This window comes from Chroicocephalus ridibundus, chromosome 2 (assembly GCF_963924245.1).
Source record: "Chroicocephalus ridibundus chromosome 2, bChrRid1.1, whole genome shotgun sequence".
NCBI classification, from domain to species: domain Eukaryota; kingdom Metazoa; phylum Chordata; class Aves; order Charadriiformes; family Laridae; genus Chroicocephalus; species Chroicocephalus ridibundus.
The window spans coordinates 110,320,349-110,340,709 of record NC_086285.1 but is presented as its reverse complement, the minus strand read 5'-3'; the positions used below and the strand labels follow the sequence as shown (position 1 = coordinate 110,340,709).

Here is a 20,361-nt window from a genome sequence, read left to right as displayed (position 1 = left end):
TGGTATCAACCAGCTATTTAAGAACACAAACATGACAGAGTAGATATTTAGTGGATATTTTTTATGTTGTTTTGTTGGCATTTTTTTTTGGTGTTTGCAGTTGATTCTTATAGCTGTTCACACAGACAACATGTTACCGTGTTTCTGCTCTGGTAAGGCATATTACATGCACAGTCCAGATCACATAACCTGGTCTTGGAATTACACATCAGTTATTATACTTTATATTTTTCATATTTGTGATTGTCAGGTCTATATGCAAAGTAAATAGGGAGTACAAGCTTAGATGTGAAAGGTAGAGCCTACTGCTTTAAATATACCAGCAGACAAATTAATTTTATTTTTTAAAGACCAAATTAGTTTTTATGTAGGCAAAGTGTGAGTGGGGAGACAGAATTGCGTTTGCCCCTATTAGGGGAGGGGAGTAGTATTTTGGAGATCCAGAAACAAGATGTAAAGGTGCACTTATGTCCTAAGATAATTAATGACATCAATTACAAGTGCAAGCATTTCTCAATTCTGTGTATTCTGAGTCCTGCTGGTGCAGAAAGTGATATTATTTTATAAAAGAGCATCTTTAAACAAAAAATACAAAACGGTTGCAGGTCAGATTTACCTTCACTTCACACTTGAGCCTGTAAACGCAGATGACAGAGAAGACACTGGAATCAGCACAGCATTCCCACTATTGCTGTCTGTGTTAGTCATATGCATTGCTGCAAGTGCAACTCTGAACACTGAAGTTATGCCTTGATGAGGAAAAAAACCCCACAGCAGCACCTTTTAGTTTACAGTTTTATGAATGCTGTGATGTTGCCTCTGTGGACTTGTGGACTTCATACTTCTGGACTTCACAGAACAGGTGATATTAAAGTGCTAGTTGTGCTTGGATGGAAATATAATATCTTTTTTTTTTTCAACACATAACCATAAAAAAGTCCATATAAATATGTGTATTTATATCAGTAAGAAAGGTAGTGAAATGCAATTTAATATATAGTTATACCTAAAACAGAAAAGATTTTTAAATACCAGACACTTTCACTTCTGCTTTGGGAAGTATCACACTCAAAAGGCAATGTGCTGAAAGAACTATAAATAAAAACCTAAAAAAAAGGGCTCTAAGAGGAATAGGAAGACTTATCCCGAAGAAGGGGAGGAAGGGAGGGAAGAGCGTTTCAGAGCAGAAAGTGCTGCCGCACAGCTGAATAAAAATAATTGGAATTCTGGAGACTGTGGTGAAAGCATTTGAGAATGAGTAAATGACAACAATTTTTTTCCAAGGGGTGTGAGTATTCTGCTTTTCATCAGATTGTGCTGTCTAGCATATGGGCTGTTTTTCAGTTGGTATTTCGGGTGCGTTTTTCAGTTCTGTGCTGTGGTGTGTGGCTGGGGACCATGGCACTCCATATGGTGGCTTTCATACTTTTCCTGCAGGTGTAAAAGAAAGGATATAAGAGAACACTGTTTGAGATAAAGGTTAGAGCAATTCTAGGTTTGAAATGTCTGTTCAGAGCAAGAACAAGACATTTCAAACTGCTTAGTGGAAAGACTCTAACATATTGTAAATGTTTTACTGACATTTCTTAAGAAAATCCATGTCATATTTTTATCTCTGTTAAATAAGAATCTGTTGCCTCTTTGAAATAAACTGACAGTTTGTCAATATTGGATGTCTTTAACCTGAGGTAACTTAGCCACAGAGAGGGAAAGTAAAGGGTGCATAAACAGCCTCTACTACAAACAACGTTTATCTTATTTGAACTGAGCGGTAGGAAGTGAACATATCACCGAGGAAGCACAGCTGCTCTCCTTGACGCTCATGGCAGCCCTCTCAGTAATTACTATGTCATGCGGTCACGATTTACCCAAAGGGCCAGATCAAAACTGAGCTATGACTAGTTGGGATGAACAATTTTAAACTATGCTCTGCTAGCGAGGATGACACCTGCGTGCTACTCCCAACGTGAAAAGAATCTTGGTCCATGTTGGAGAGATGTCTTTTATAGCTGTAACATCACGTTTTGGAAATTAGGGTCTTTAGGTAAGACATTGCCTATTCTCTTTGTTTTGCCTGTAGGGAGACACTGGATTTTCACTTATGGAAGCTTTCAAATTGCTGCTGCTTAGCAAACACGCTCAGTGGGTTTGTGGTTTATCCCACCAGTCTCTAAGCAAAGCCTTTCTGGTGCAGGGCAGTACCACAGAAGGGATTACTATAAAAAGGCTTTAAGTACACTCTGTAATCAGAAGAGCTTTTTATTTGTTTCATGTTTCTGCCCTCTAGGTACCTTTGGCAGCACGATGCATAGGCGTTCTTCAGCTGAAAGAGCCTGACATACTGAAAACAGATATGAGAGATCGCATTTCACTCAGTTTTAATAATAGTGGGTAGGGAGACAGTGATAATCTATCTAGAGCATTTAATGTGTATGCAATTTAATGTCTAGCCTTTTTAGATTAATTAAATGTAGAAAGGATGAAATCTTCTTTCTTCCATAGCTTCCATGGCAGTGGTTCACTTTAAATAAATGCCTTGTTATCTGTTTTAATTTCATCCTCATTTTCACCTTGTGTTTGGCACTTCTTAAATACTTCTTATCTGCCTCATTGCTCAACCAGACAAGGAGGATGCCCATTTCAGAGAGAGCATTGCTTACCTGGGGTTAATGCAGGTGATTCTCCTGCAAGGCAAAGCTATGTTTGGTTCTGACTGACAGAACGTATACTTTTAAAAACATTATACTAAATGTGCATTTTTACTTGTCTGGAGAAGGCTCACAATTGTAAAAGGCATAAAAAAAGACTTGTTTATGTATTGAAGGTTGTTTGGGTTTTTTTTTTTTTTTTAATATTTATTTTTTTTTAGTGAGCTCAGCCAGTTATTGAACCATCGAGATTTTGAAATAAAAACGGACAAGATGCACAAAAAGATAAAAATTGTATGTGTTAGTGTTGAAAATTCATTTGTCATTACATCAAGGTTTCATTGAAAACACAAAATCAAACTATCCTCTGATCTTTAGGAAAATATTTGTGCATAAGTATATAAACTAGTCTAACATACTTTTTACGGTGCGTGACATTTGCTTTAGGAATGTAATAAAAATGAGTGGGGAGAATCTGAAGGCTTTTTAGCGGGTCAGATTCAGATCAGAACAAATCATAACATCTGGTATACTGTGACTAAGAATCAATCAAATTGTTCCAATTGATCTTATACTCCTTTACGTTACTTTTCAGTTATATGGAAGAGAGTTAAGCTAGCATATGTCCTCGCCATTAATATCGCTTCCTGCCTGTAGCTGGTTTGTAGTTATATCACAGTAATGGCAGGCACAGGCAGACTGTAGCAGGCAGAGGAGGAAAAATTGAACTAAATAACTGTAAATAACTACATGTGCTTTGATTATTTTAAAGAGAAAATTTGTGCTGGGGAAACCGGTGTATTAAGAGAACAGTCATGAGAAAAATGTACAGCTATAAATACAGATGTATCATCAGCAGTAAAGCCATCCAAGGAATGTGCTCTAAACTCTCAGAGACTTATTATGTAAACTCAACTGTGTTGATGACGAGAAAAATCATAAATAAACATATCTGATGCATTATGTGAAAGCTGCAAATAATTTGCATTCTTTAAAGAATAAAAAAAAAAGTTCTGACAACAGTTCTTGTCTTTTTCCCAGATAGGTACCTATTACGCCATTACTTTGGTGAAGGCTATTCAACACTGGTGACTTCTTCCAATTGACTACTCCACAAATTATTATCTCTGGACTCCCAGCTGACACCTTGCCGGAGGCTAGAGCTACTGAGACAACTGGAATTGTGCCCGCTATCGTCAAGGTTTTTTCTTTCACGGAAAAAAAAAAAAAAAGAAAAAAGATGAAGTTGGGCAAAGTGGAGTTCTGCCATTTTCTGCAGATACTAGCTCTTTTCCTGTGTCTTTCTGGGATGAATCAAGCAGAACTCTCGAGGTCCAGGTCAAAGCCCTACTTTCAATCAGGGAAGACGAGAACAAAACGCAGCTGGGTGTGGAATCAATTCTTTGTGCTGGAAGAATACATGGGTACAGACCCACTCTATGTAGGAAAGGTAGGGGATTTAAACAAACTTTGGAGGGTGCAGATGTTTGCTTTTTGACATGTTTATATCATGCAACCTGAAAACTGTAATTCTGTCAGCATGGTTGGCTTAAGCCAGGATGGGACAAAATTTCGTAGTTTGAAAAAGAAAAAAGGTTTAACATTTCAAAACGGCAACACATTACATTCCTGGTTCTTGTAATTTTCATTAAGACAGCTACATATTAGCTATGCTTCTTTAAAGGAATACAACAATGAAAGTGTTTTACCACCATTGACACAGAGAAAATAGTTTTTTACTAATATTAGATGTATTTTCTTTACATAGGAATTGTGAAACATAATGATGAATATTCTTTTATAAGAGCTAACAGGTCTTATAAAACCCCCGACACGGAGGTTCTGTGTCACGTTATTTGCTCCCTAAAGATCAGCACTAGAGAAGGCAAGTGAGAAAGAATCAGGCGTTTGGGGGTGTGACAAGTAAAAAGGAGGGCATGTCTGCATTACTGCTCTGCTTTGACGTTGCCTGGCTGGCAGATTGGCACCTTGGGGGCCTCGCTGCCCTCCGTGCATAGCACAGCCCCGTGGCTTTACCTTCCTTCTGGTGGGCGCCAGGCCAGCACAGAGCAAGCCCTTACATGAGGGCATCCCAAACGGCTTGTTTCCCGTGCCCATCGCTGCACGTGGAGCACACTGAGCACAGCTGTGAATCCAGGCCTTAGCTCATTCACTGCCTTGTGCTGGTGGGTAATGTGCTTCCTTCAGCAATTATGAAGGAAAAAAAAACACAACACCAAACCCCGAACAAAAAAAGGTCTCGTGTTTCTACGTAATATTTATGTATAATCATCTTATTGAAAGAAAAACCCATTTTTCTATGTAATGTCAGAATCAATAAATAGTGTTTCTCATTAAAATATAGCAAATATGTAGAATACAAGGGAGTGACAGCTTTTAGCAAAATGGCATGCTTACAGAAAAGGAGATGAAGTAATCTGAAATCCACCGCTTCAAATATACAAGAGCAATGAATTTCAGCTTACTTAATTCTTCCTACTGAGACAAAAACCTTGATGTTTGTGCTAACACAGTTAAGCACTTAGAATTTAATCATGCCAACTGAATAATCAAGTTAAATAGGGAACTGCTCTCATGATTACAGCTATGGTTTTGTTTAGGTGCTTTTCTGAACTGGGGTTGGTTCTTTGCACAATTGAACCCTTAAGAAAGATGTGTTAGCATCAGAAATATCATCATCTCTTATTAAAATGGTCCTCAAGGTTTTTGATAAGTTTCCTTTCTGATGCCATGCAGCTGCTGCTTGGCTTTGTAAGTTTTGTCTTTTAGGCAAATTTGTTCTCAGGTTGGAGCTTCTCTTGTGCCTCTGGAAAATGGCATATTTGGCATTCTTGCCCAGCGATAAAAAGGGAAGTGTGGCTTACAAATTAGAATTACTCTCCTGGAAAAGAAGTGTCTTTAAATTCTTGACTAAAGACTGCTTTTGATCTATAGCAATTCTCATATTCATTCAATTGCTATATTATGGCCAAAGATGCTGTGGTAGCACTACAGTACATGACATTTACATGTACGTGGTTATTTTTAGCTTCACAGTCTGCTCTTCCCTGTCCTTTACAGGACTCCTAGTATTCATAAACAGATATCTTCTGAAAAGCAAACCTTTTTCCCTGAAACAGTCTGTGCCCAGCCTGCTTTTGCATCAGCAGCAGTATGAATTGTTGGCTCAAGAACTCACATTTGCACCAGGAATTCATTTTGTAGGAAAAGCAGATAAAAATTTGCACTTGCAAAAGGAATCCCATCTTCCTGGAAACTGAGCCCTTGCTGAGCATCTTATAAGATAAGACATGCCCAGTTCCTAACCTTCTCACTAGAGAGGCTTTTTACTGTGTGGTTCCTGAGGTGCAATCATGACCGAAGCTGCATTCCCACGCAGGGGAGCAAAGAGGTGAAGAAGTGATTTTTCTTTCTGTATGTTAACATATTATGTGTAGCACCACTCTGAAGTGAGCAGCAGTCATCTTCCTCCCCCTCTTCTCTTGAAAATGTTGCTGTTCTTTTTTCAAATCCTTTGCAGGTAGGTAGAAACTGGGAAGACTGAGATTTGGATAGGAAGGTTGGGGGTTTTTTTCCTCTTTCCTCACCTTTTTTTTTTTTTTTTTTTCCCTTTCTCTTTGGTGAGGAAGCTACAGCAAGCAAAGAGCTGGCATAACTCACTTCTCTCATCAAGTGAAGTGGAAGCAGCAACCAGACTCTGCCTCATGTTCTGCAGAGTGCCCTGCTCCTGGGGAGGTCAGTCCAGCACTGCCTTACGTTCAGGATGCTTTGCAGGGTGCCAATATAGCTGCACATCCAGGAATGAGGAACCTTCCTCTAGATTTTAAGGGCTGTGAGATACAAATGCTTCAGAAACACTCAGACAAATGGAGATGCAATAGGGAATATTTTCTCCCCAGCAGCATTCAGTTCTACAAAGCCCAATGTAATTCTGTTTAGAAGGCAGCATTCAGAGAATGTTAGGGTTACACCACAAATCATTCAATAGTCACGAAATACCAATGTTAATTCCATGTTCAGCATTAACTCTGTCCTCCTGGATGTGTGTGCATGCTGACACTTTAATTACATGATTGTGCAGGGTAAAATCCTATTTCTTTTAAATAATGCAACAGAATTCTTATTCACATCAGTAAGATGAGTCTTTCAGTTAAAGTAATTTTTCAGTGTTTTCATGTTTGTTTAACAAGACTTCAGATCCATACCTGAGGTATATTGCAGCCTTCCTTCTTGCATCCTTGACATCTAATTATTGGCAGAATGTTTTTTGTTTGTTTGTTGTTTGGGTTTTGTTGTTTTTTTTTAAAATGCATTTATTTTCTTAAGGCAGTAGGGGCCTGTTTCTTGCATCATTCCGGAGAAACCTCTGGAGGAGTTCCATTAGTTTTACACTAATAGGAGTCAGAGGTGACTGAGGGTTTTTTCTTTTTCTTTCTTTCTTTTTTTTTTTTTGTAATGTAGGTCTTTCCTCTCTGTCATATGAATTTTAATCATCTTGGATTCAATCCTGAGTAATTTTGAGTGCCTCTTGGGAAGTGCTTAACATGTAATCAGATTGTGGACTGAACCATATACAATTTCTTTCTGTCTGTCAGCACAGCATATGTTATGTTCACTTAAAGGGCTGAAGCATTTAACTATTTTGCCCATTTACCTGTTCGGAAAAGGCACTGTTATCTTCCAGAAGTGCCATGTAGGAGATGAGGCAGTTAAGTGTGATGCTAATTTAGCTAGAAGCATAGGTGGCTTCTGTTTTCTGGAAAATGTTTATTATTGCTTGGTAACATGTTTTGTGAAATGCCTTGCTCTGTATTTTCCATATAAGTGACTTTAACGGAATCTATTTGGGCATAAAAATAATAGTACAGAGCAGTTTTGAATGATTAAATGCATAAACACCTAAAATTAGGAAAAAGTGTCTGCTATTGTATTGAATATTTGAAAAGCTGTATATAATCTTGCAATTAAAGTCTATGCATTGGCAAAAAGGGGTGCAGTTAAAGTAGAACTTTAAAATTTTGTTGATATCTTTTTTGGGTTTGTTACATAACTATCAGACATCCAGGGTTTGGTTTTGGTTATGGTGGTTTGTTGGGGTTTTTTTGGTTGCTGTTGGTTGGCTTTTTTTTGTTTGTTTGTTTGTTTTTAATTTCATGTTATGTGTTCTGCTGCAGTCTCCTCAAAAGCACGATAATGACACAAAATCTCAGCCAGTAATCCTTTAATTTTTCTTATTAAAAAAACCCAACCAAACAAAAAAAACAAACTTCAAAAGAAGCCACAAATAAACCTGAAGAAGTGAAACAAGTCTGTGATCCAAACCAGAGCTCCTTTTCCAATGTATTTAAATTTATGTATAGTTGAAGACAGGGACAGTTGGAAGGTCTTTGTGAGTTCAATTCTTTTTTTTTTTTTTCTTTTTTCCCTGAAACCACACTAAGATATGAAAGACTGAAAATAAAAGAGAAAAAGACGTAGGATTTATTGAGCACAAACCCAAGAAACTGATATTTAACTTTGAGAGGCTCACTGGTACTTCTCAAAAATAACACTTGGAACTCATAAGGTGCCCTGCGTGTAGCTGATGTTTATAGAGTATGGGGAAGGAAAGCATAAATCTAACCTGCATATTTTAGATCGTAAAATCAAGAAAAAAAGGTTAAATGAGTGGACTAAGAGCATGTAGTTTATTCGCTTACGGTCACTGTCTTCTAATTCCATTTTACCTGTCTCTTTATTTTTCTTCTAACTATTTTAAGATAAAAAGGCTTGTTGGATTCAATTCTCAAACATGGACCAAAGTGCATAGAGACTAATATTTGCCTTATTATTTTCTGGAGTAATACACAATGAGTGAAGCACCAAAAAAATGCAGTGAACTTAAACATTTTCTAGAAAATTGGTGAATTTAAGAGGATTTACAGTTTTGTGCCAAGGCGGGATGGGAAAAGGGCTTTTCAAGCAGCAAAAGTGTGTGTTATTGTCGGCATAGTGTGTATTGTTTCTTCCAGCCTCATCATTTTGGAGGGGAGGAGGCTGGACAGGGAAGGATACTGTTCTTTTGTGTTTGTTTTTTGTTTTTTTCAAAGGTGTTGGTGAATGTGTCAATAGGGTGACAGAATTATTTACATATGATGCTTATCTGTGTTGTGACCTGATATCAAGCCATACAGACGCAGTCAGAAGTAGGGATCTTTTTCTAGATCATTGCCTCACACTTCCAGATGCGTCTGATGACCTTTTGACTGACTTGGATAATAAGTGTCTTTGCTAAAATACTTTAAGGTGGTAAATCCTGTGGAAGCACTGGCCAGTCAGTCAAACTCAGACTGATATGTGGGAATATCAGTTGCTGAGAAGCTGAGGGAACTTCATCTGTGATGAAAGAGCTGAGAATATCTGAATAGAAATTAGCCTGAATAGCTTTTCATATCTCTCGAAACTGCACTACAGCAGTTGTAGTGAAACTCTAGGAAATTGAGAGGAGATGGGGTGAAATTATGAAGCTAAATCTAGGTAAAAGAGATTAGGCTGCCTCACTTGCAGATAATGGAGCAGGACGTGGGTTGGGTGTGATTCCCTGGAGGGCTCTGTCCCTCCCGCTGCCAAGGGAGGTGGCTTACTGGGACCTGTTCTCTCTGCCCAGCCGCAGCCTGGGGCCTTGCCCATCCAGGCATCCTGCACAAGATAAATGTTCATGTCTGCTCTGCAAGTAAACTCCCTGCTGAAAGTAGTTAACAGCTCTGCACAGATTTCCCCCCCCCCCCTTCCCCCCCCCCCCCCCAAGTTCTTTTGGGGCAAAAAAATCCAAAACCAAATTCAAGCCAAACCAGCTATTCCTTACCTGTCTTTGTGGACCCTGTGGAAAACAGAGTTGGCATAATAACTCAGAGAGAAACTTCCCCTTTGTTATATTTTTTTGCTCCTTTTCTATTTATGTTTTTACTTTTAGCATGATCTTTGAAGCACTGTTGTTTTATATACTCCCAAAAGGCCATTTATGAAAGTGAAAAAGCAAATCTGCTATATTTCTGTAATTTATCCATCTCAGGAACTCTTTGTTGTTCTGTGCTTTGAGAATTGATAACAGTTGACCTTTTAAGTAGAATGGGACATGCCATTCCTGTCAATGTTTTTCTACCACAAGTGCTACAAATGAACAGACAAAATAGTCAAGTCCTGCGTACCTGCTTTGTGGACTGAATAGTCTTGGTGAAGGGATGCTTTGACTGTACAACAGTAGTATGAATTTACCATCTCAGCTAGTACTATGCAGTCACTAGTAGCACACACTTTTCTGCACTGGGTAGTCACTGTGGGCTTTGCATTATTCCATGCTTTACTTTATTTGGATTACCCTGAATAATTGAGAGCTGACTGACAATCTGAATGTTTCCTACTTAGCATGCAGGGCTAAAGTGTCTCTGGGGAGAATGGTGAGATTAAGGCACACAGGAAGAATTATCCAAAGGGATAACCTAAAATCTACTGCTTTTTCCTGGTTGACTTCATTAGCCTGCACAGCTATAGTGTAATTTCGTCTTTCCCTCTTTATAGGAAGTCGTCTTCTCACATAGCTGAATGGATACAGAAATGAGTTTTATGCTGGGGATTTAAAGTGATGACAATTTCACATGCTCAAGCACTAAAAGACAATTTGTATGTAATTTCATTATTAGAAGTGATAATGGAGTTGAGAGACTTATGGTTGGATACTGAACCAGAACATGCAGCTTTTTGATCTTTTAGTGTAATATAGAACACTGATCCTTAACATGTGGCATTACAGAAGAGGAAGGTTAGTGAAGGTGATGACAACATCCATAAATTAAGTAGCCCTCATCGCAGCTTTTCATTCAATGGCACAGCTATGCTATTTATATAATCCTCTAATACCAGTTCTGTATTTCAGTGGACTAATAGCGTCTACCTGCACTGCTCTGCGCTGAATTTCTTTTGGGCGTTATTTAAAACTGTATTTTATGGGTCTCTGTCAAAAGAGAAAAGCAAGAGTAAAAGTTAATTTTGCAACGATATCTAGATGCAAGTCTTCTGTATGCTTGGATGGTTATCAGAAAATGCCTTCTTTTTATGAGAGCATGAGATTTACGGTTTTGATGACAATTAAGTTCATGCTGCTTTAGCTGACTTTTTTTAGCCATATTCTGACATTTCTTCTCCTTTTCATCTGCTGAGCTTGTTGTTAGTCCTCTAGTTCAAGCTATTGTCTGTCACTCAATATCCAGTTTTAGCTCCATCCTCTAGTCTCACAGTTGTGTATTAATGACACTGGAAATCCAGTGTTATAAAACTAGGGCTACCAAGAACAGTATTTACATTATTCTAGGGCTAAGGAAGTCCAATCATGTACCAAATTCCCACTGTGCTAGGTACAGTGCAAGCAAATGCAACCCCTGCCCTGTGGCAGTGGTTTTGTAAGACAAGAGGCAATAGTGGGTTAAAAAGCAACAATAGAATCCGGAGAAATATGGAGACATTAGTCAACATCCCAAAAATACGTTGAGAACAATAGCTCAGAATTGTTCTTTGCTATGAAGGTAGAATATTATTTGTTCTAACGATGGGAATCATGCAACAAATTAAAACATTATGAACAGATAACGGGGAGTTCTTTCCTGCCTTTATTTTCCATCCTTTATGGATGACAAGTTATTTGAAATTCATAAGTGCAGAACTATTTGATATCTATGTTAGTACAAGGCTACTTCTTCTTTCAGACCAGTGAAGATAAAGGATATTTTTCAATTGCTTTTAAAAGATCAAACTGCACATGCTTTCAAGTTTTACATCTTGCAGCCTGCTATCACACTACCTTTTCCATGTTGCCTTTTTTCTTATACCTGTACTGTTAGACATAAGTGTCTGTCTATAGACCTATTGGGCATTCATTCCATGTATTTAGTATTTTCCATGTGTCACAGTCTAAAAGTGCTGCCAGGACTGTTGCTGCCTTGTTACAGTTCTGCTGAATTTCTTCTTTGCACTATGCTGTTGCTGTGTTGGGGTTTTTTTGGTGTTGTTTGGTTTGTTTGTTTGTTTTTGTTTTGATTTGTGTTTTTTTTTTTTTTAAATATTGCACTGCACTTCCCAAGTTCTTTGTGGTTTTTTTTTCAGTTGGTTGGTTTTGGGTGGGGTTTTTTTGTTTGTTTGTGGTTTTTTGGTGGGTTTTTTTGAGTAATCACTTGATAAAATAATACCCGTATACACATGTCAGGTTTTTGGTGCTCCTCCAGCTAAGGGGAGTACCCGGGACAACATACTTAGAGATCCTGAAAAAATCAAGGAATGGTTCCTTCACGCCCAATAACTTGGCTTTTCCATAAATATACTGGTGATAAGTGCTGTAAAAATCTCTGCAGTATAACTCTTTTCTCTTAGCATTATGCTTTTCCACCATTAGATAAGTGCTAATGGTGGAAGTGCTAAGAGAAGAAAGAAGCTAATCCACTAGGTTGCTCACTTCCTTCAGAATAACTGTTATCTACCTTATGCTACCAGCATCTTCTCTGTCACTTTTGCACTGGAAGAGACCCTTACTGTCACCTAAATTAGAGACAAGTAGCTCTTAAAAAAAACAGTGGAGTTTGTGCTCTTAGGAGAACCCTAATTCTGTTCCAACTGTCCATGGTATGAATACCAGCCTACACCGCGACCATAAGTTTGAGAAAGTCATAATGCTTTATCTCTCATAGCTTCAAGGCTGTAAGAAGGAGGATCAGCCAGTTAAAAATAGAGAATTTTTTGTTTACATGTTATTAAAAATATGTTGTTGATACCTGGCTATAAGTCACTTGACCCCAATCTATAAACAGGAACCACCTTAACCTTCCCAGACTAAGTGTAAATTTAGCCAATGAAGAAGCTCTATTGACAACAGAGGAACACATCATGAAAAGGTGCTGGTCACCAAAATCAATAAATATGCTCACTTAAATTATACAATATATTTAGGATGAGTTCTTGCAGACGTTTTTGACTTAGCTAAAAGATTACTGCCATTAACAGTTCCTTCCATATTCAAGCATTTGCTAGTGCTACAGCCCTGTTCTATTGCAAAAGGAATATTGTTATTTATGTGGGTGTAAAAGTACAGTAGTGGTACTCTATAAACCATAAACAATATAGCGAAGAATAAACATTATTTTATCTTTCAGATAAATAGGAATACCAAGACAAATATAGCTCTTTTGCATATAGTAGTTCATGCGAAAGTATTCATGTACCAGAAAATGCAAAATATGCCTTACTGGCTCAGTCTTAGGCTCTCTTTTTCAGAATGCTCCACTGGGAGAAGGTAGTTCTAAACATTTGAGAAGGCAAAAGTTTTTTAATATGTGTTGTTTATTATGTTATGCTGTTCGTAGAGTAACTGAAGATTTAATCCAGAATCTTGTGATCAGTCTTAACAACTCTGTAGACGATTTGAGAATATTAATTTCAGAATACAACTACTTGGTTGTTTTAAAATTGGATTTTTAACTGATATTTTATTCTGTAGGTTAGTAAAAGAGGAGTACTGAGGACTGATTGGCAACAGAAAGCAACATATTCGGCAGTTAAAAAATGTTGCCTTCCTTTCAAATAGTCACATAACACTCTTAGAGCACTGAAGGCCTGCTTTATGGGGTTTCATATCGGTGAACAGGGTATATGTTAAGAACAGCTAAGGGAGGTCTGACGTAACGTTCTACCTATACCACAGTAGATTCTTTGGCCCTCTCTGAATAGCAAGAAATACATTTAATGTCATTTTTCAGGTAATATAAGGAGATTTTGCCTCATGAATTCCACTAAAATGCTACCATAGTCATACCGTCCTGTTTAGTTTTCTTGTTTCTGTAAATCATGAGAAATTACCTTGAGGACTATAGAGACACGCAATTTTGTTGCTGTGTAGTGCCTGTGAGAAGAATTGAGCCCACAAAGTTATTTTCCATTTGAAATGCTTCCAAAAATATGGAAAATCTGGTACTTAGATACATGTGTAAGGAAGATAAGCTGCTTAAACATTTCATACTGAGGTACCAAATTGTAACCCTGCTGACTAGGCAATCAAGCAATTCATTTTCCTTACAAGGCAGGCAGGTGCAGTATTAGGCAAAGTTTAGCTTGTTATTCTGTAACAATGAAAAGTTTTCAGACACAGTTGGGAAAAGCAGATGGTCATTTCTTAAGTTTCCATAATCATGGTATAAATGCAATGCCATAAATTAGCAAAATATTTAACTTGTCTTTCTTAGACAATTTACACACATTATATGGGCAGAGTTGGCATTTGGGAAAGTACTTGGCATATTTTTATGTTTTGGTTTGGTTCGTTTTTTTTTTTACCTTGCAGGACTATAATGCTACACAGTGTTTATATTAAAAACTGGTAAATAATTCCAGTTGCTCCTGGATATTCATAATCTTCATGCATATGTAGACTGTTGTCCTCACCCATCTTTTACCCTTTACCACTTAACTGTTGCTTAGCTAAGCAATACATATTTCACAGTTTTAAAAAGTTTTCCACATTAGTCAGCACTGCAGTCCTATATTCATCTTTACTGCTTTTTTATTCATTCCCTCTATTTTTTCAATTTTTTCCTGACAATAAACAGCCGTCAACAAAAGCGCTCTATTATACCTTCCACTAAACAGGAAATAAGCCAAGTGAAACTGCTATTTCCTGTCTCATTGTATGATTCAAATTGCACAATTCATGTTTGTTTCTTTCTTTGCAAGCTCGTCTACTACTATTCTGAGGATCTTAAAACCTTATTGCTTTTCTGTTTTATTCTTTCTGCTGAATCAAGTGAACTCCTAAGTGTGTATCAATCCATCTTGAAAAAATTGGAGAGCAAAGGAAATAACAGTTGTTTAAAAAGCTGTTTCAATTTATTTCATTTCACTGATAAACTGAATGAAGCCATGTCAAAGGACATCTTATGGAGGACACCAGCAGGAATTGGAGTGATAGCAGTGATGGAATGCATGCATAAATGTGTGCATACATGTACAGGAAATAATGGAGGTACCTTACGCTGAGGAGTAATTCCCACTTGTACTGACATATTTATTCAATTCAGATTTATCTTAATACTGACAGAAAATGTAAATATTCTAGTCTTAATGATTGTAGTACAGGAAAAAAGAGATTGAAAAAGTTTAAGAGAAGAAAAAGCGTCCCGGAGAGCATGAGAACACAATGAAGCAATATGCTGTTTTTCTCACTCCAGAGCCTGATGTAAAGCTGAAAAGAACATACCAAAGCAATCAATGAAAAGATTAGTTTAGATTAAGGTATAACAATCATATGTGTAGGTCTTGATTCCCTTTGCTCTTTGCTAAGGATGCTATATGCGTGTATATGGGGCATACATTGGTTTAAGTCACATCAATGCACCACATGGGTTCTAGAAAGAAGGCCTTGTAGGTACCAATGTTAGCTGACTTAGTTATGTTAGACGGAGATCCAGTAACCCCCAGGTCTGAGAAATGTGCAGGAGACTAGGTCTGCTAACTAGTAGATGCAGCTGAAAGGGACAAAAAGGTAAGTAAAGCTTATTTGTAATTGACAGAAGAGGATGACATGTACAACAAGGTAGTCTGTGATACAAGACAGCAGCAAAACCAAATATAATCAAGACAAAAACTAGTAGAAAAGTGATTTTATGTTTCTTTTCTGGGAACAGGGAAGAAAAGGATAGAAAAGGAAAGATGCAAATATTTCTAATAAAACACTCCTGGAGAGAGCTAGAGAATTCAGAATTTGACCCAAAAAGCCTAAAATTTGACCACCATGATGCCAAACAATAAAGGACAAGAAAAGCATTCCATCCATAGAGATTCCAAGAACTACTGGGTCAAGCTAGAGTGTGGATAAACAAAAAACCAACATACAGATCTGGAGAAGTCCAAGCAGGTCTGAGCTCTCAGCAGATGGACAGAAGGATGCAAATATGTGCAGCTATTAGGGCATCAGCTGGACCATGTCCAGACTGTTTCCAAAATAAGAGCTGAAAATCAAAAGGATTAATGCTCTGTTTTACCACTAAGGAAAGCAGCCTGAGTCTCAAGAAGTAAATTTGTGTTTGGAGTTAAGGGCATGAAATAATGACACTTGTGAGTTTTCTGGGTCTTTCAGAAACTCAGTAGACATCTTTCCTTCTAGACTGGTATTTTGACTTTCATCATTTCATGTTTTTGTGTTTCCTTCAATCTATTTGCAGGCTAGATGAGAATTTTTTTTTTCCTGCAGACTAATTTCAATGTCCTGTCAAGATTAGATGTTGTTGCATACTATGTAAGTCACAGTATCACATTCAACAATTTCCCTTCATGTATTATTTTAGTAAGTAGGGCTGGGTAGAAGATGATGGTCCATTCTGCTAGTCTGATGGCAAAATCACCTTTCCAGAATGTTTTTTTCCCCAGTTTTACCTCTAGAAGAACAAAACTAAATCAATGACTGGTTTTTCACATGAGATCATGCAGACTGAGGGTCCAGGTGCTTTGCTTTGCTTCCAAAATATCCGCCAAGAAGGCAATGAAGCTACAAGGAAGGCAGAAAGATTAAGATGTCCACCTCGATGACAGATCATTCTGATACCTTTAGAGAGTGTAGCAGACTACACTAAAAATACAAGATATTTACCTTTCCTTCTGAAATAATTTAATCTTCTGTGTATTAGATACGGTCACCCACCTTCCAGTTCTGACCATTTTGTACTTGCTTTGTACTGTCTTAAACTGCAAAGACCAATTTGGAACACAGTTTTGGACTGTAGTAGGATGATCTAACAGGTTGTGGATCAGATTCAATTCTCTGGAAAATTACTTTGTAAGGTAATTAACAAGATACAAGGGAAACATGCTGCAGCTTAACCATCAAGGTCAGAAGATTAAGTTTATGGCAGTGAACAAACTGATCAGCAATATTCCAAGTTTTCCTGGAATCAAACACTCGTGCACCTGTAAATAACTTTTACTGACAACAGAACTCTGACAGAACTGGTACAAGTGCCATTGTAGAGAATAATGAGGTGAAACCAGATCTTTCTTTCCCATAATTACTTGGATCTGTTGGAAATACAAATACAACTAACGATGAACATTACATTCAATGCTTTCCTAGTGTATTCTCAAAATCAAAGAATGTTTTAGGTTTTGTTGTTGGCAACAGAAGTGATGCAATAAAATAAGAGATTTTCTTAAACTCTAAAACATTAAGATATTATTTAATAATGTTTGGCAGAGGACAACATTATAAGTGGTGTTTCGGAAAAGAAATTAAGAGTTGTTCTGTACTTCATACTCCTGAAGCTGTGTGTCTCATTAATCAATAGGCCTTTCCTGATGATTTGCTGTAAAGTTGGATCACGGAAAACATTCAATACTGTTAATTTTTTTTTACCTCAACTGAAGGTTTAAATGCCTTCAGGGTGGAGTGTGGTACTGTCAGAAGAAGCAACGGGTTGCCATATGGAAAAGGCAGCTCTGAGCCCTGAGTCTTCACGTTGGCTTAGAAACCCTGGGTGTCTTCACTAAGTACAATATGATGGTCTAATATGTGTCTGATTGTTTACAGAGTAGCAGAAAATTTGCTCTTAAAAGTGACTGTATAAAATTATACTTTGTTACTCAATAGACGAATTCTATGTGTGAGTCACACCTGCCTGTTCTGGTGATAATTTTTTTCCTACTTATTATTGCTATTAGTCCTGCTGAGCTAACACAGCTGAGAGACAGCAAACTGCATTCTATTATTTCTTGAGTGTCATCCACAGACGTGTTTGTTATGTTCCACTGACTTACACCTGCACGACACAGTTGTAACCTATGGGACCATACATTTTTACAATGAGAACAGAATCTGAAGATAGCAGGGGTTTTACTTTCTTATGTAACTGGAGGCATGATTTGTCTCCCGGAAAGAAAGAGCTTGTCTTTACAAGATTCAGCTAAGGTTGCAATACAAACAGCTTACATATGACTTGTCCACTGAGTCTATTTGACATGCAAGTCACAGAAAGGCATTGCTGGTTTTATACCACCCCTTTTCAGCATGCGGCATATTAATAGAAAGCCTGTTTACTGTCTTAATGCCTTTTTTTATGATCCAATTGGTTCAATTGGTTAATTCAGTTTGTTCTTTGCCAGTTAACATTGAATTCACTAGATATGCTATTGAACAAATACTATCCTTCCACTTGTACAGCTACTTTTGTGTATATATGGACGCAGTAACATGGGTCTATTACTGAACTGGCATGCTTTCCCTTTGATAAAAATTGGAGATTTTAACAGCGCAATCTGGTTGCTTTGTTCTCTTATATAGTCATTGGTTTTGCTTTCCAGACTTCCACCTGTTTTAAAAGTAGCTGCAGAGCAGACTGAAGGGTATTCCTTATCTTGTGTTGTCATGAGCACTGACCACCAGTGTTTGATCACTTCTGTGAACAACATGCTTTAGAGTTTCTCATGTATTCTTCACTGAAAACAAATTAAAAAAAAACCCCAAACAATGTTTTTGCCATCTCATAAATTTTTTTTATGATATGGCATATCAGATATGAATAGAGATTAATGGAGAAAAAAAAAGAGGAAGAAGCAATAAAAAGGATGCATGCAGGCAAAAATGAGCCAATACTAGCCAACCACAAATTCCCAGAAGAGCAAAAGATCTCTGGACATTAGGAGGACAAAGGATTCACAAGACAGGAATGCGAGGAATAGATTACAGTTGAAGAAACACAATGACCTTTGAAGATATATATAAACTAGAGACAGGTGGGGAATATAAATTCCAGCTGTGAGCTACAAGTGAGAGTATTAAGTAGAATTTTCTGTTGACTTCAGAAAGTTTGATTTTAATGACATTTTAAGTTTATACAGCCTTGATCCTCATTAGTTTGACTGATCTGCTTATGACTTTTCTTTGCAGGAGCTTTTATTTATTTGTGTTATTTTCATAAGATAGATTTCATCTGTTCATAAGTAATATAACTTTTTGCAAAACTCCCATTGTATTTAAATGACAATTTGCACATTTTTAAAGGAACAAGTACAGAAAAATAACAAATAAGAGATTTCCGTTTCATGTACAGAAACAACCACTATATGAAAAATATTTACTGAATTTAAAATAGCATTTTCGTTTTAAAAGGTATACAATTTTTAGCAGTATCGAATTAATGTACAAGGCTCAGAACTTTATGAATGGGATTATAATTAATTATTTGTTTTCCCCTAAAAATACAGGAGCAGATCCTCAACGAATGGAAATTGCTCTCTCCTTCCAGTGCACAGAGCTGTGCTGATTTACACCAAGCCATATAGAACTTCCCCAAGGGATATTTAGCATAGTTTGTTAAATTAAGTGATCGTTCTAATGGATCACACAGAAGGTGTGAGACAAAAGTGGAAATGCCTTGAGTATAAAGTTCTGAACATTACAACTGGTGACAGAAGGCCAATCAATGAGACAAAATACAGAAAGATCAGATTGCTTGTTGAATTAGAATTGTTTTAATATGGATGCATGCAAGGGGATAGCAAAGGAGCTGGAAACTTTCCATCTGCTTTGTATACAAAGTGATTAGATTGTGATCACTTAGTCCAAAAGGATAGAAATGATGCACAGTTCTGCCAGGACGAGACATGCAAATTGGATCAATTAAGCTTTGAGAGTGCTCAGACAATCTGGTAGAGAAGTTTACATGCTGTGTCAAGTGAAACTTAGTAAAGATCAGTCTTGAATGCTGGGGGCAAGTATTATAGTGATTTAAACTCTAATCTCCAAGAGTAATTCATTGTTTTCGGATTCGGTTATAAAACCAATCAAATACTATAAAAAAACAATCATATACTATAATAAAAGAGCCCTTTAGGAAGGTGTTTGATGGTATACACAAGAAGTATGACAGACAAATTAGTAACAGTCATCTGAGTTGAAACATTTGAGGTAGATGACAGAAAATTCAGATGACTCATCTTGTTTGCAGTTAATGGAATGCACAATACTAATAACTCCTATACCTTCATGTTGACAATGCTTCAGAAGCAGGGAGTGTTCTCACAACGAACTCATTGTGTATTCTACTTTTATTGAACGAGAGCTCACTCGGAAAGGGAACAATGTGAAAATGATCATTAGATAAGACTGCTCTAATTTCATCAGGGACCATCTAAGAATTTGAATTATGTACCCTATGCAACGTCTTTTATAACGGCAAAAGGACACGTTTCAGATAATCAGAGGGGGTTTTATGTAAATCGAAAGTTCTCAATATATGTGAAGTACTAGAACCTTCAGAAATAAGTGTCTGAAAGAAGACTTTGAACATTTTCAATAGAATCCAGATGGCTTTCAGAATTAGAAACAGGTCTGCACAATTTGAATTTTAATGTAGATTCAGAAAGTATATGTGACCAACGTAAAATAACACCTGCCATTTCAGTATTTTCTCATAATTTGTTATCAATGGCACATAAATTGATTGTATTGCCAGCATTTAATGTCAATTAGTAAGAAAAACAGCAAGAGTGTGTTCTGGTGAAAACACGAAGAACAGATGAAAAAATCCCAGGTTGGCATCAGCATTGTACATGGCAAACATCTATGGGTTTTGCTGAAAAACAATGAGTGAATTTCAATTTTAATCCATAGATAACTTCTCTTATCATT

At 37.2% G+C, this 20,361-nt stretch overlaps 1 protein-coding gene across 1 annotated transcript in view; it reads left to right on the top strand.

The window, feature by feature from the left end:
* LOC134511851 (cadherin-7) overlaps positions 1-20,361 on the top strand; it is an 82,608-nt gene that overhangs the window by 5,697 nt on the left and 56,550 nt on the right. Inside the window, exon 2 of the mRNA XM_063326461.1 lies at positions 3,690-4,098. Coding sequence (XP_063182531.1) covers positions 3,889-4,098 — 210 coding nt within the window. The 5' untranslated portion in view covers positions 3,690-3,888. The remainder of the gene's footprint in view (positions 1-3,689; positions 4,099-20,361) is intronic.